This window comes from Primulina eburnea, chromosome 17 (genome assembly GCF_022965805.1).
Source record: "Primulina eburnea isolate SZY01 chromosome 17, ASM2296580v1, whole genome shotgun sequence".
NCBI lineage: Eukaryota > Viridiplantae > Streptophyta > Magnoliopsida > Lamiales > Gesneriaceae > Primulina > Primulina eburnea.
In genome coordinates this window covers 5089190-5105636 of record NC_133117.1, presented here as the reverse complement: position 1 = coordinate 5105636, position 16447 = coordinate 5089190, and the positions used below count along the sequence as shown (strand labels likewise).

Below are 16447 nucleotides of genomic sequence, written 5' to 3'. Positions count from 1 at the left end.
AGATTAATATGAGACATTTTGCATTTAGACAATAAAATAAATGAGCTCAGGTTTACCTAGAGTACACCAAAAATAGAGGCTTCAGGTTCCTCCGATTAAAAATAAAAAAAGTAATAATAAATATACTTGGAATTGATTTTTTTCATGATTTGACACACCAAGGTTCCTCCGACATTCGACAGTACCCAAATCGCACTCGTATGATTGTACACAAATTAAGCCTTTTTAAGTGCAAATCGGGCACATGATTCTCACCCCCTATGCCGGCATGCTCGATAGAGAGTCTCTGACCAATCATTCTTACACATTGACAAAGTGTAACTCAATATAAGCTCACTAATGCTATTATTATTTTCTTATGTGAGAAATTCCCACTTACCAACTACTTATCAAGATCTTGTTTGTCCAATATTCCATTCAAAATGAACAAACCCAATAGATAAAAATTCTCCAAGTCCAACATGACCTTCCCCCTGTGTATACCTCAAGTGAGTTCATATATGGTTACAATTGATACTTTGCTCCCTTCTATTTTGAAAGGTAAACCTACTTTCAAAGATGCGACCACAATAATTTTAATTGTTTTCTCATATTTTTGACTTTCATCGAATCACTGAAATTATAAAAAAGACAAGTATTACAATTACTCTTTATCATATTCCAAATTTCCAAGAAATTTGTCACTTTTTAAAATTATAGCATACAAATCAAATTCTTTTGATAGCCGTCAATGTTTAATTTTGATCCGACCAAACCAACCCTTTGTTTGCTAGTGTATGCATACCCCGACCAAACTTTGAAAATGTGTAAATATATATTAGTTTTCCGAATGAATATATATATAAATATAATTTACTTGAGTAGTAGGCTTGAAAATGGTACAAGAGATGGTATCCTAATCAACTTTTTATATAAATTTATATAGTGCAAAAGTTGGATTTGAATCAACTTTTTATATAAATTTATATGGTGCAAAAGTTGGATTTGAAAAATCCAAAACATAATTTCTTTTAAAAAAAAATCCCCAATTTTCGTGCTTGTTATATGTTTATTACATTTTCACATAATTTTTCATTTTATTTTTTAGTGGCACGATCAATTATAACATCATATATCATAAAGTAATTAATCGATAATTAAGACTCGAACCCGATATCGTATACTGCTTAATAAAGTTTTCATCAATTTGTGTTGGTCATTTGAGAGACATATAATCCAGCTACCATTATATTTGATCATGTCTCCTCAATAATAAACTTACAATGAAATAGTTCTACCCCACTTATGAATATTATGGAGTGTTCTTGGCAATTATTGAGATTGATTTTCTATAAATTTATGCCAAAATTATGTGTGAAAAGGGTTTATTTTTCTTTGATTCCCCTTTGAAGGAAAGAGAAAACAAAATAGAATGCCATGTTGGGTATTATAAAATAGAGTTGTTCAAATTAATGCAATACTACTTTTTGGGCGGATTCTCCACTTAATTTTTCATCGTCCAATGCTTTTATTTAATTGGAAAGGGTTTGTTATAATTAAGAGTAGGTCTCTTGTGAGATGGTCTCATGAATCTTTATCTATGAGATGGATCAACCCTACCGATATTCACAATGAAAAGTAATATTTTTAGCATAAAAAATAATATTTTTTCATGGATGACCCAAATAAGATATTCGTATCACAAAATACGATTCGTGAGACCGTCTCACACAAGTTTTTGCCTACAATTAAATATCAAACCCGACCAAATTTGAGACCTTAAATGTCATTTGAGATATAAGTCATCAACTTGTCCAAGAATAATATTTTGGCCCTTAATTTGTTTGGGATTATTTTCAAGTGCATTATGATCGTAAGTATCTTACTTGGTAGTGGTGCTTTGACAATTTTGCTTGGATGTTTCACGTTTTTTAGTAGACAACATAATGGAGTTCTAGCTTTTTGCAAGACTTTCGTTCTCCCCAGCTATATACCACTTTTAACAAACCTCTTGTTAGTTGTTAGCTCAAAAATCCAATTCGAACTGATAAATTCGACCATTGATCAAATGTTCATCTGTTTTACTAATTCAGACATATCTCAAATATATATATGTGTGTGTGTGAGAGACCGTCTCACAGACTGATCCTAATCTGTGAGACGGGTCAACCATACCGATATTTACAATAAAAAGTAATACTTTTAGCATAAAAAGTAATATTTTTTCATGGATGATCCAAATAAGAGATCCGTCTCACAAATACGACCCGTGAGACCAATTTTTGCAACAATATATATAAAGAAAGTGTGAATGGGGAATGGCACATGAACAAGGTGAATCATGGCCCACATTGCAACAAAATAGGAATCAAAATCATATAATATTTTCTTGAATCCAAAGGAACAATGAATTTTCAACATCAACATAACTTTCCGTTATTCGATCACGTTTTTCACCTCTCTTCCTTTAAGTTCAAAGAATTCGTGACACTAACAAGTGCATTACACTCTACAAAGCAATCACCAAGCTTTATGTAAAATTTGTCACATTCAAAGTCATTTAAATCCATGTTTCATACGTCACATTTTGATATGAAAATTCCACACTCATCAGTCTTTGGATGATCAAATACTTTCTACTCAATTAGTATAATTTTTCGCGACTCAGTCGTATGTATACGAATACAAATAATTTTACGATGGATTGATATACAATACTTTATGTTATGCGACAGTTTTAACACGCACGAAACGTGTAGACGCTAAAAAATTAACAAAGACTATTGCATGTAACTAATGTTGCATAGAGATGGAAAATTAGAACAATTGGAATGCAAATGAGTTGTTAAATCATAGACATAGAGAGAGTCAATGCAAGCTAAACAGATGCTTGAAGCCTAAATGAATGATCATAAATGTGAATTTGCTCTAGCAATCGCCTGATTCATTTTAATATCAGTAGTTCCATAAACTGGCAATTCTTCTTCATAGGCTTCAATCCCAACCCTGCCAATGTTTTCGAGCTCGAAAAGATCGGAACTTGTGCAACTTGTATCATCAAAATCACAATGATCATACTCATGGAACTCTCTAAATTCTTTCTGTCTAGTATTCTTCCCCTCGTAGACTCGAAAACTATCGATATTTTTCTTGATGAACTGGCTACCAACATGACTAGGCATGGAGGCGCTGACTGAATGTTCGTCGTCGTGTACGTTTTTCTGTCCACAGGGTTGGCAATTTTCATCAAGAATGACACTAACAGGGCAGAATCTAACTGATCTCTTGGATTTGTTACTTTTGGAAGACGGGTTTTTGCTTAAACTTGAGGAAAGTGAGGTGGTTTTCGTGTCCTTCATGGATCTTGACTTCCTCATGGAGCTCCATTCTTCCAGGCTCTGATTATTTTTCTTCAGGTTTCTTGGACTGAAGATGGAATTCAAGAAACTTGTGAGTTTACCTCCCGGTGAAACGGGCTCTTTCACCTTCTTCAAGTCTCCGTATATCTTCATTGCCTTGGATTTTGTCTTGTAAATCGCCCTTCACGCTTTGGCGTAGCCTCAGGCTTGTCGACGAGTCGAGTTTGAGTTTGTTTGGGCTTCTGAATTGGGAAAAGTGATGATTTTGGGGTGGATCTTGAAGCCGAGGAGTCCGTTTCCGAAGATGAGAAAATGCTTGAATCTGTCGATGAGCCTGAATTTGATGGCAAATGCCTCGTGGAAATGGTGCTGCTTCTGTGACTTTGCATCCATTTTTCGACAATGATAGCTCGTCTGAGGCTTTCGATTTCTTCCTCTACTTGTGCAGAATTGTTTCTCCTGTGAACAAAGTTTCCCTTTTCTTCCTGTCGCTCATCGCCGGCTCGTCTCGATTCGTCCATAGACCGGTACATGGCATCGAGTACAGACGAAGAAAAGGACTGCTGCATGTTATCTAACACAAAGCTCTGTTGCACGAGTGCGAATTCAGGCATTCAGCCAAGTTATTAACACTTGAAGGGGATGGAAAGGAGAATCATGTGAAAGTAAAGAACTTGAATGTGTGCGAGTACATGAAGCCATAGAAAATAAAAAGAACATGGAATGATAGGTGACAAGATTCTTGATGTTTACTAGAATTGAAAAGCAAGGGGGGAAAGGCAGTAGGATTTCATAAAAAAAGAAATTAAAAAAAAAAAAAAAAGCAATGGGGGGAAAAGGAGAAAAGCCAAATGCCACGGCTTGGATCATGGATTAAAATAATTGGAGGGAAACAAGTGCTATGTCATATATAATATGAGGAACGAGTACAATTATTTTTGAAAAATAACAATCAAATTTTACATACAAATTTTCTTGAAAAACATATTAAAAACACAAGTATCCGATTCGAATCGCGGGTAGCGTGGAAATCTTGTTATATTTGAAATGTACCCAATATCGTGTTACTGTACCTTTACAATGGTGATTATGGTATTCTTTTTACCACTTTTTTCTACGAAAAAGGCATAGTTTACTTCATTTTCTCATCTCAATATAATAATATAACTTTTATAACATTGTATAATACTACTCCCATCTCAATTATATAAGATTTTTTTCCTTTTTCGGTTATCTCAAAATATGTAACCCAAATGTTAGATTTTATAACATTCTTTTAATTTTTTACTAATATATTTTTGTTAACTAAGTATTGAAAAATATTAATGAATTAAATAAAGATAAAATACGATATTTGTTTGTGAACTTTACTTCTCGATTATTTTCTTAATTTGTACGGAAGAACAAATAAAGCCAGAAAAGAAAAAAAATATGTGTGAATATGTAGGATTCAAAAGAAGACACTCGAAATGTTTGTACTTTGTAGGTAAGTGTGAAGTGAAACATAGAATAGTGGCGGTTGTTAAAGCTGCATTACCACGCGTGCGGTTGGCATGAGTACAGACTCAGTCAGAGTGGCCAACAAGCTGCTGTTTTGTTGGCCTTTGGACACCCTTTATTTCGAATCTACATGTCCCCCAAAAAGAAAGTGATTCATGGGCAAATATTAGAAACACGATATTGTTCGATCCACTGCCATAAAATCTAGATTGCAGCAATATTTAACTACTAAGCTTTTGCTAAGATATAAAAATTACAAATATTTATCTATGTAGTTTTCTTTTCTCTTTTTTCCCGCAGTTTTTGTGTTAGTAACTTATATGTGTTACGGTCAGCAAAGAAAAAGGGCACAAGAATAACCGAAAACGGGCATCATACGGCCTAAACTTGAAGGAAAAGGCTATATGTTTCGAATCTGATGTTTTCATTACCAGCTATCTCAAATGGTTCATGTGAACAGATGGTTGTCAAGTGGTTCTTGTGGAGTTCAGCCTCTGAACGTCAACTAGCTGGTAAAGATCCCCTCGGCGTTGCCTCTGAAATGGAAGGTATATTCTGCAAAAGTAAAATCGACATGGGTAATCAGAAGTCAAGATTAAAATCTGGACTAAAAATTTGTTCACAGGTCAGAGTTTTATTAGGCTTTTTACTGAATTCAAATACTTGTCGTAATAATAAACGCCAATGAACTAAACTTGCACCGAGAGATGGATTAATTCATATTTAAATCCCAACTGCTCTATCGGAATCAAGAAAGAAAAATGGGCAAAAAGGATGAACTGACATCATTACGTTCAAATACAATATACTAGTATTTCAGGAAGACATACAGCAGGATGCATAATGAATATGATTGTCAAGGTTAAAATGAAGACACAATAGAAAATATACACATACGCACATATATACCCAGGCACTAAAGGAAATAAGAAAAGGTAATTTAAATCTACTGACGTGTGAGTCCATGAACATATTCTTACCTTCTTTGCTCAGTAACTGAGTAATCTATCTCCGATATAATGATTGCCTCGTCATGTTCTGTGGTTGCAAGCACTTCGCCAAACTGTCATAGTGTTCCAGAAATTCCATAAAGGAAGTCATTTTTTTCAGGACATCCATAGAAAAACTTAACAGAGACTATTTTTCTGCATCACATAAAATTACTGAAAGAACTTCAGCCAATATTAAACGAATACTCACAGGGCCAACTAGAGTAGAATGCCCCCAAGCCACATAATTTGAACCAGTATCTCTAGCAGGCGAACATGTTGCTACATAAAGCTGTCAGACCAGCAGCAGCGGTAAAGTATAAGATGCAATATACTGCATTTGCGGAAGGTCAATTCCATGATTGAGAAGAAAATACCATGGAAGTTGGATCAGTAACTTGATTCACTAAAAAGTAGTGAATATATTTTTGGGTTACGGTTCAAGTTTAAATGTGCTCATCGATTCATCGCATTTAAGTAAATGTATTAAGTGACAATACATAGGCTACTATCATGGCGTAAACAAATTTATTCCCATGCATCTACTGACGTTGTTCTAAGCACAAAACTTTACTCTCCAGGATCCTAAATCTAAGTACAGGATCTAGGTCTTCAGGTAAACTGTTTCATATTTCCTTTTAAATTGAAAGGCTATACTACATTAGGGAAAATAATGGAAAATATCCAAGAAGTAGTTGCATTTTTCAAACCAGAAGCTGATAAGCCATTTCAGAAAGTAAAAAATGGAGGAGAGAGTACCTGACAATCTGCTGCCCTGAAGATCAAAAGACAAACATGAATGTCAATAGAGTTTTATTAGTGAAATTATAATATAAAATGGATAGACAAGAAAGATTGAAGAACAACTCATTATGATGTGGCCAAAATGTCGGTATAAAAAACAATAACTTCAAGGATGAAGAATATACAAAAGCCAGTGACCATGTCAAGAAGTGTTCATCAAGCGCCTATAATCATACCATCTCAAGTAGCAAGTATTGTTATTAGATCAAATCTTATTCCATTTATTCAAAACAATATTAGAGATATTCAAGTATTTGGATTCATACAAACGAAATAAAATCACATCAGATAATATAAAACCTTGTCAAAGAAGGAATCCTTAAATAACATTACCCCGAAAGGTACTTCCACTTGAAAAACTGACAGATAGTGAATCCAACTTTTTAGCATAGGAATTGCTCAATGACTTTTTCAGTTTAGACTATAAAGGAATTCCCGCCTTCAACTAGTTGAATTTCCATCCATAAAAGATTATGTTTAATCACGCTATTGGCCGCAACCGTTTTGTAAGCATAGTAATGTGAAACACAACCAAAATAGTATTAATAATTTAAAGCAATATGGTAATCCATGAAAACAAACTTCTAGACTAATATTTACCTAGGCTACAGCTCTAAGCTAGGCACAAGCAACAGAATTATATTACCTTGCCCGCTGCAACAACTCCCAATGCAATGGACCAGTAGTCATGTTAAAAGCCCCAGGATAACAAAGCAAATGAGCACCTGATAATATAACAAGATAGTGGCCAGTTAGAAACATTAATGCCATGTTAATAAAAATGGATGCTTTCTTTATATTGAGACCATTCAAGTAAAGAGTCTAAAGGAATTAAAGTAACATGCTACTTTGATGCAATTCAATGGATAAAGGAATATAAATTAGAATAAGAATATGAGAAAAGAGAACTAGCAAAGCAAGATTATTCCATTGAATTCATTAAGGGGGGTGTATTCAATCTAAACTTTTAATGACTTTTATGGAATTTTAAAATCTAGAGGTATTCAATCTAAACTTTTAATGACTCTATATATGTTTAGTGGTATTCAACATGGATTTTGGTAGAGTTTTAAAAAGTCATGTGGTATTCAAACTTGACTTTTTAAAACTCTACAAAAGTCAAGAGGTATCCAAAAAATCCATAGATTTTCAAGGATTCTTATTTTATTATTCATGTACAAACCTTGAAGCCTTATGTACAATTGCAGAAAATCTAAAATATTCTTCCACCTATACCAAAGATTTTGATGGACTTTCTTTTTTGAAAAATACGCTATCTCTCTTCTATCTCAAGCCATCTCTAGGGTTCTTCTCTCTCTCAAAAAAATTTCTTCTATTCAAAGGTATGCTTGGTCAATCTTGAATTTTTTATATTGCCAATATTTATGTGTAAAAATAGATGAATTGTTGTTTTTTTCTTGAATCATTATGATTATTATATTTCATAAATTATTCATTTTAATAAAATTTTATTATGAACTTATTAAAATATTGTTCATTAATATGTTGAATTGACATAAAGAATTGAAATTTTGATTTCAATAAATTGGATAGTTCATTTGTCGTTTTTCACAAATTAAATTTATTTAACCTTTAAATAAGTAAAATTTATTTACATTTTCATAAATAAAAAAAAAATAAAATTTAATAGGTTATACATATCCAATAATTATTTAAAAGAAATTAATAAAATAATAAATCACAATTATAAAAGTTTACAAAAGTCTACAAAAATCTTGAAAAAAAGTCTATAAAAGTCTATGAAATATGTTTTACAATTCCATGAGATTCTATAAAAGTCAATCAAAATCCATCAACTTCACAAAAGTCCACCTTTTAAAAAAAGTCATTAAAAGTCATTAAAATTTTAGATTGAATACAACCAGATAGAGAAAAACAGAAAAGACTGATAAATTTGAAGGAATGAACAAAGAATATGATGCTAGAGAGAAATCATGATTGTATTATAATAAAAAAATTTATTTGTCCATTAATGATGCTTGCGGAGACTTGAATGATTCAAGTTAAGTCCATGATTATGCGTACATCAGGGCTATAAATGAAAACAAGTTTCTTCTTTCCAATAGCGCAAATTCTAGTACCAGGTATGTACAAAAATGAATCCTTAGGTCATTCATAAATAAGATGCAATATCACGGCCTCCATTCTATATAACAGTTGACGATCCCTTGGGATAAGAATTTCAGACATTGCAGTCCCATAAATCATGAGGTATACGTGCCAAAATAGCATCATACACGTAGGCAAGTGCGTCACATTCTTTTTTCAAAATAACACTATACTTGGGAAAATACTCATCACCAATTTATCAAATTTAACATTTGAAAGTTTAACTAGAGAAGCAGAATAAAAGCATCAACACCACACAACTGATAGATGAACAAGAAACCAAACCTCTGGCTGCATATATAGCTGCTAGCTCTTGGAATCGGATGTCATAACAAATGCCAATACCTATACGACCAACATCTACAAAAACAGGCACCAATCATATTCCAAGTGCAGTACCAAAAACCTGATATGCATCATCATTTCATTCTTTGGGAAAAAAACATATTTCTCAATCAATTGGCAATTAGCAATTACCATGATATCCTTTCCTTCAAGAATAAACACCCAAAAAAAATCCTAAATATGCTTCAAATATAGTACTAAGATTTTCATGATGTGTCAAAGAAAGCGCATAAAACCTGTGTCCACAATGGTTGGGGTCTCCCCTGCTGTAAGAGTCTTTGATTCTTCAAAAGTCATTTGACCAGGGATATCAATGTCAAAAAGATGAATCTGTAAATAACAACAGGTTCCTGAAATTACTAGGAGACCGGGAATGCATTTGATATTAAAATCACGTGGATTATTTCTTAAAAAAATTGTCAGACCTTCCTGTGTTTAGCCTTAAGCTTTCCATCCGTTCCAAAGACACAACACGTATTATACAACCTATCACCACTTCTTTCAGGAATTGACCCACCGACAATGGTAATCTGCAGTGTCCGAGAAAGTTCAGACAACATCGCAGTCGAAGGAGATGCATCACCACCTGCGTCAATATCCTCTGCATATACTGGAAAACTATCATTTGAATACGGGCTATTCCATATTTCCTGTCATGACAGGGGAGAGAAGTTAAAAAAGATTTAGAATTTTATTAGGTATTGAGCCATACGGCTACTTAGTTGATCACGTATATGTCTGGAAAAGATGATCTGGAAAACTTCCTAATGATAAAGATATTTCCTGTCATGACAGAGGAGAGAAGTTAAAAAAGAATTAGCATTTTGTTAGCTATTGAGCCATACGGCTACTTAATTGATCATTTATATGTCTGGAAAAGATGGTCTGGAGAGCTTCCTAATGATAAAGGTTAGTTTAGGTGTATAAAAGGTGGAGTTTTAAATAGCACAGCTACCAAAATGATATTCAATCATGCTGAGATTTCCTTTCCATGGTCATTTTTAAATATTTTAGTGAACTCAATTACTCAAATCACATTAATACGCGCAGGACATGGCAAATATAAGAGAATAAGCAAATAATTAATCCAAGAGGACGAATGTTATATCTTCATAATTCCTACTCACAGGAAGAAGAATCAGTTGAGCACCCTTCCTTGCAGCCTCCTCAATTACTTGCCGAGCATGCACAATGTTCCGTTCCTTGTTAGCGGTCACTGATAACTGGCAAAGTGCGATTTTAAACTGCAGAGCAAAATGTATCAAAAACCAACAATTCTATAAAATTGATAAAACAAAAAAAAAACAATTTATAAACAGAATGAAGAGGTAGGTGTCTTAAAAAAAAAACCCATATTTGCGAGTGTTTTTATCTATACTACTAACTAAAAATAAAGTCTATCAAAACAACTCTCCGGATTAGATTCTTCACAATTCATGAATAATTTGACAGGTACCCAGGAGCTCAAATCCCGAACAGTTAGCAAGAAAAGGACAAATTTTTCAATCGTGCTAATGATATACAATTTACACGAATTTTCCAATATCGCTGCACTTAAAGAGAACACAGATAATACACACAGAAGATAGATGCATGAAACAGAAACATTACTTTGGTGATGGGAGGTATAGACAATGGAATTTCAGGAGGAATTCTAGCTTCCTCTGGCTTGAATGAGGACTCCATTTTCGCCATTGCTACTGATGAAATTCCACCGCTGGAATTGGTCATAATTGTCCTTTTGCAGAAGGAAATGCTGCCGCTGTCGAGATTTCTGGAGGATAATAATGCGGGGAGGAAACAAATTTCGGGAGAGAAGCAAGATCTATGGCGAGAACAAATTGGGAAATGGGGACTGTGATTTTGGTGCGAAGGTGAAGAGAGCATTTTATTGGCGGCGGCGGCATTCAATTTTGGAAATCTGTAAAGATTCTTGATTCGGGTAAACTGGAAAGTCGAATTAATGACATGTGACTGATATCCATTTCAATTTATGAATATTATATTTTATATTAAAAATATTTGTTTTTCTTAAATATGAATCCGATCCATATATTTCATATTTATAGAGACGATCTCATAAATTTTTATGTGTGAGACGAGTTAACCTATCGACATTCACAATAAAAAGTATTAATCTTATCATAAAAATTAAATTTTTTTCATTAATGACCCAAATTAAAATCTGTCTCACAAAATACGACATGTGAGACCCTCTCATACAAGTTTTTGTCTTTATAAATTTGTGAGATTATCATACAGAATATTTATTCTACATCAAATAATCATATTTACAATAAATATTAATATTTTTGAAATTAAAAATAATATTTTTATGAATAACCTAAATAAAATATATGTATCACAAAATTAACTCATAAAATCGCTTCACAATTTTTTATGTATGTTTATTATTCATCTATAGAAGCGATTTGAATATATTTTTGTTCTTTCATTTAAAATTATTCCCCTCACCTGCAGTTTTTATAAATCAAAGTTCATCTGGTTTCAATAATCACAATATATGTGTCATATGCAGAGTCGTACCTGTGATTTACAGGTTCTGAGACGATATATTAAAAAAAATCTTGTTGTGATGAATAACTGTAAAGCTCAGTTTGTAAATTAAAATAACAAAACAATATATATGAGGAAAATATAACAATTATATTGAAAAAAAATTGTAAGATATGTTGCTAAAATTGAAATTTATCAATATAAACTATCAAAATAACGAAATGATAAATATAATGAATTAATATTATAAAAATATATGATTTTTTTAAAATAATAACTATAATTTTTTATTCAAGAAAATAGAAAATAAAGATATGTAAGATAGGTAAGAATCACAATTTTTTGTGTTTATTTTTTGAAACAGGTTCAACTACATAAATTCAAGAAAAAAGACCAAATAATCGACAAGTAAAGTATAAAAGTTTAACACATGAATTGACACAAGATAAAATAATGAATATATTGGACAAATATTACTATTTTGTGCATACAAAATTTTTAGAAAATTAATTAATGAGGCATGTAGCTTTATTGTTTGGACTTTACATAATTTGATTAAAAATCTCAATAACCACAATCATCATATTTAATCATGTTTTCAATAGGCCAATGTCTCTTTTTTTTAAAAAATGTCCAATGTACATATTATTTAGGTGTAGACCTCAACAACATGCATGAGACCAATGATTTTTTTTTTGAGCCCCTGTGAGTGCTAGGTCCTGAGGCGATGGCCTCTCTCATCTCACAAAAGGTACGGCCCCGGTTATATATATGTTGTTGGTACACCATAGTGTTAATTTGGAATTTACTTATTATATATCGAAAAATAACGTGACAAATACGTGATCATAAAAAAATCGCAATATATCATGTATATTTTGGAATATTATCATATAAAATAAGTCAAACTCTCGAAGGAGCTTTAAATAATATCATATAATTTTGTTATGGAAACTTTTTTTAAATTATTCCATAATGGTCCAAAAGTTGCTTTTTTCTTCAATTTAGATTAAGACTATTCGTGCTTTGTGCGAAATGTTGGAATATAATTTATTAGCGATCGATTTATTTCCGTATGCCGTTATCTTAATTTCGCATTCTTTTCCATAATCATTCACTTAAAATTTTGAATTACTTAGTAATAAATATCTATTTTTAACTCAAAACTATAAACCTTTTTTGAAGAGATAAATATTATTCTTTCTTTCATTTATGATTTTTAAAAAAAGTTATTTAATTCTAGTATCATTTTGGATGCCAATTAAGTAAATAATTTTTTTTCTCAAACCATATATAGACTACGAATTAGTAAGAACTAAAATTTGATCTTGAAAATAATTAAAAGTTCAAACTTAATTGAATAGATGTTTTTGAGTTCGAGCTCGACTGAAATAAGTAACTCGAGCTCGAGTCCTGACTCGAATTCTGTTCGAGTTTTGGCTAGTTTGAACTTGACTATATATTAGTGCGATGAAAAGTGACCCTTTATTGAGTACTTTTTAAATTTGTGCTCTAACTTTTTATAATTATACAATTTTCCCTTCCAATATATATATATATATATATATATATATATATATATATATATATATATATATATATATAGTTTTGATATGCTGCACACCTATGTAAGCACCGATGAGGTGTCACTCACCCATTGGATGTGATGAAATATAGAAAAATCGTGCATCCAATAGATGAATGACACCTCATCGATGCTCACATAGGTGTGCAAGGTAGGTGTGCATCATATCAAAACACTCTATATATATATATATATATATATATATATAATAAATACGTTGAATATTCTCCTCCATACTGAACTGGCTTGATCTTCTGATTCCATGAAGAACTATCACTGCTAACTTTGCCCAAATTGAATCACAAGTATTTTTTCTTGATCCTTTCTCTATTCTCTTCCCACCATAGCCTCGCCTCCTTCTCCCTGAATTTTTCTCGCCTGAAAAATTGCATACTCAAAACATATATATACATAAATATTCTGGCAAAGATTTTGTGTTGAAACAACTAACCTGAATCTGATACGTCTGAGTTCTCTTCTGCCATCGGGTATAGCTCGTATGGTGATGTATACGCCGGGCTCGTCCTGCTCCACCCACTCGGACACCGAATCGTGTGCGAGACTGGTTCGAGTTGAGAAAATACCACAAAGATTGGTACTGGATGGGGACTGCATCGAGTTATCCGATGAAGCCGGGATGCGATATTCATTTGGTCCGTGTAGTAGTGTTTGTCTCTTCACATTGTATAATTCCATCAAATTTTCAGAATTTTCAGCCCACCATTTATCGGCTTTCCCTTTGTCGAACATCTCTTTACTACGAGAAGTTATGGAGTTATTATTAGAACTAGTTATTCTGCGCACACGCATTTTTACAGTCTTTTTTATCATTATCGAGAGACTAAAGTGAAATTTGACAAATTATGAAGTAACTAAATTGATATTTGAATTGTTGAAAAAAAAAAGTATGTGAAATTTAAAAAAAACAAACCAAAGAACAAAAATGTAATATTAGTATCATAAAAAGGTAAAGTTGGAAGAAAAAGTTGATATCCTTTCTATATACTGTTGCTTTTATAAAATTGTCACGTCAATATAAAAGTGTAATATATAAGGACAGAGCCACCCCAAAGGCTGGGGTGGGCTCCAGCCCTGGATCAAAAAAAAAATTTATTAATAATTATAATATATATGTAATTTTTGCCTACATTAAAGTTTTATCCAATCTATAAAATAATTATATTTACTAACTTAGCGAGTAATATATCTAGTTAATGTCACTTTTGTTTATCGAGTCATTCAATCATAGGTCAAAAATTTTTCTGGCTACGTCCCTATATATATATATATATATATATATATATATATATGAGGAAAATAAGATAATTATTAGGCATATATGGACATATAATTTTATTCCTCAAAAAGAAGACATTTATGCCCATAAATTACCAAAATAGTCACCTGAATCGAATTCGCTTCAGGTCATTGATGCCACCAGGCAAGGACACAAAAGTAATTAGCACACCACTTTCCACCTGAGCCACCCACTCCTTCGGCTCGCTCTCTTCTTCGAACACCACCGGATTCACCCGTCGATCGTTGGCCACCGCCGGTATCCCCCCACCGCCGCAAATTCCCTTCACTTTCCCCTCCAGTTCCTTCATCCCCTCCGTAAAGCTACAATTCGACCTCCGGAATTCGTCCAACTCCACGCCATCACTGAAGCTTCCGTTCCTCCGCTGCAGCTCAGCCGGCTGTCTCCTGCATGGAGTACAGTGACCGTACGCACTCAAAGCCATGCGCTTGATCTGAGAAACAGAAGCATAAAAGAATCCCGATCAAATTTCACGTTTGGTAGATTAAAATAAGCATACAGATGAATGAAATGATCATTCGTTGACCTGAGAAGCAAGGTTTTCTGCGGGTTTCTTGAGTTTTTCGACATCCTCCGACGAGCCGTCACGCGAGCTTGACATGCATGCGATCGGCATTCTCATGTCTTTCTGAGAATCAACTCATAATGGAAGATACCAAGTTGATTTAAATAGAATAAGCGATGAGTGGAAAAGAATAGGTCCTTGGTGAAGAAGGAAAGAAAGGCGCTGAGTTTCAAAATGGCCTGCTTTCATGTGTATATTATATAATATATAGTTTTAGGCTTGGCTTTTTTAGGTCATTCTTTTTCCTTTTTATTTTTTGGCCTTTTGCTTTTATTTTTATTTTTGCTTCCTTTTACTACATCCGGATCTTGAGCTAATGGCAATAAAAAAATTGGGAAAAATATATTTATTTTTCCTATTTTTCCCATTCATTTGTCCAATTTTAGATTTTGTTTCATTAAATTTCAAATTTTGGTCTTGATATTACACTAACTTTTAATTTCTGTTAATTTTATCCAATTGTATTTTTTAATTACACACCACAATTTTTCGGGATGATGTCATATTTTTTAGTGTCACGTCATATTTTTTTTTGTCATGCCAGCACCTCGATGAAATATGGCTGGAAGTCAAAAAAATCATATGTAGTGCACTAAAATCAAAATTGAAAACTTAATCGACCAAAACCATAAATGAGAAAAATTAGTGGACTCAAAAAGTTATTTTCCCTGAAAAAATTTAATAAAAATGATGATCAAATAAGATGAAAAAAATAAGTTGCGCCCCGTCTAATAATATGCGAATAGGTTGATTTTGATTTTAATATGTTGATTTTAAATTGTTTGAAAACTATCTTGATTATATTGGTACTCGGTCGGTATCAAATATTTGAGATCATACTGTATTTATGGTTTATATTATATAATTTTAGAATATTTTTTTAAAATATTTAAAGCTAAGTTGATTCAATTGACCTTGAGACTTGTTGGTTTCAGATTCGAGTCGTATTGTTAATTTGTGCTTTTTCCTGATTTATCTAGATAGATTTAGTTGTTTCTTTGTATTTCTTTCCCGAGATAAGCATGTCTCGTATCCATGCTCAAGTCACATCAGTAGTACAGACAATTATATTATATCTTTTGGTCTGAAACAGTACCATACTTATGCTCTCAAACAAACAAACAAAACTTGTCGACTAGTGCATGCAAAGATCCCACCACCGTTGCATCAACATCAAAAAGGAAAATAACTTATTTAATCCACAACTTGCCTAATTTTGGTTTTCATCCATAAGTATTCAAAATTTATTTTTAATCTACTAATTTTTAATTATTTTTAGATAATTCGGCAATTTTCAATGTCATACTAACGTCTTTTGGCCCCACACATTGGTATTTTCTTATTAAACATCAAAAT

The 16447-nt window shown here is 32.5% G+C and overlaps 2 protein-coding genes and 1 pseudogene across 2 annotated transcripts; all 3 read right to left on the bottom strand.

Annotated features, from left to right (window-relative positions):
- Positions 1–2791: 2791 nt before the first annotated feature.
- Positions 2792–4645, bottom strand: LOC140818180 (protein BIG GRAIN 1-like A; annotated as a pseudogene).
- A 111-nt stretch (positions 4646–4756) lies between these two features.
- LOC140818179 (omega-amidase, chloroplastic-like) lies at positions 4757–11066 on the bottom strand. Its single transcript, XM_073178066.1, has 10 exons — positions 10718–11066; positions 10234–10350; positions 9532–9756; positions 9343–9436; positions 9047–9121; positions 7278–7356; positions 6587–6602; positions 6039–6119; positions 5819–5901; positions 4757–5393 (listed from the first exon to the last, which is right to left on the bottom strand). The coding sequence occupies exons 1-10, from the start codon at positions 10991–10993 to the stop codon at positions 5306–5308; spliced, it is 1134 nt and encodes a 377-aa protein (XP_073034167.1). The 5' UTR covers positions 10994–11066; the 3' UTR covers positions 4757–5305.
- Positions 11067–13401: 2335 nt separating this feature from the next.
- On the bottom strand, positions 13402–15252 carry LOC140818479 (protein Brevis radix-like 4). The gene is made up of 4 exons (XM_073178438.1): positions 15053–15252; positions 14613–14959; positions 13660–13965; positions 13402–13586 (listed from the first exon to the last, which is right to left on the bottom strand). Exons 1-4 carry the CDS (start codon positions 15146–15148, stop codon positions 13508–13510), a joined length of 828 nt encoding a protein of 275 aa, XP_073034539.1. The 5' UTR covers positions 15149–15252; the 3' UTR covers positions 13402–13507.
- Positions 15253–16447: the final 1195 nt, after the last annotated feature.

What these genes read in the sequence shown, in the direction of transcription:
- LOC140818179 (XM_073178066.1), bottom strand. Translation starts at nt 10,993, where the DNA reads ATGCTCTCTTCACCTTCGCACCAAAATCACAGTCCCCATTTCCCAATT. An exon ending in TTAAGGCTAAACACAGGAAG is followed by an intron (nt 9,437 to 9,531) that starts GTCTGACAATTT and finishes TGTTATTTACAG; the next exon opens with ATTCATCTTTTTGACATTGA. An exon ending in ATTCTACTCTAGTTGGCCCT is followed by an intron (nt 5,902 to 6,038) that starts GTGAGTATTCGT and finishes ACACTATGACAG; the next exon opens with TTTGGCGAAGTGCTTGCAAC.
- LOC140818479 (XM_073178438.1), bottom strand. Translation starts at nt 15,148, where the DNA reads ATGAGAATGCCGATCGCATGCATGTCAAGCTCGCGTGACGGCTCGTCG. An exon ending in CAGAAAACCTTGCTTCTCAG is followed by an intron (nt 14,960 to 15,052) that starts GTCAACGAATGA and finishes TCTGTTTCTCAG; the next exon opens with ATCAAGCGCATGGCTTTGAG. An exon ending in CTGAAGCGAATTCGATTCAG is followed by an intron (nt 13,966 to 14,612) that starts GTGACTATTTTG and finishes AACTTCTCGTAG; the next exon opens with TAAAGAGATGTTCGACAAAG.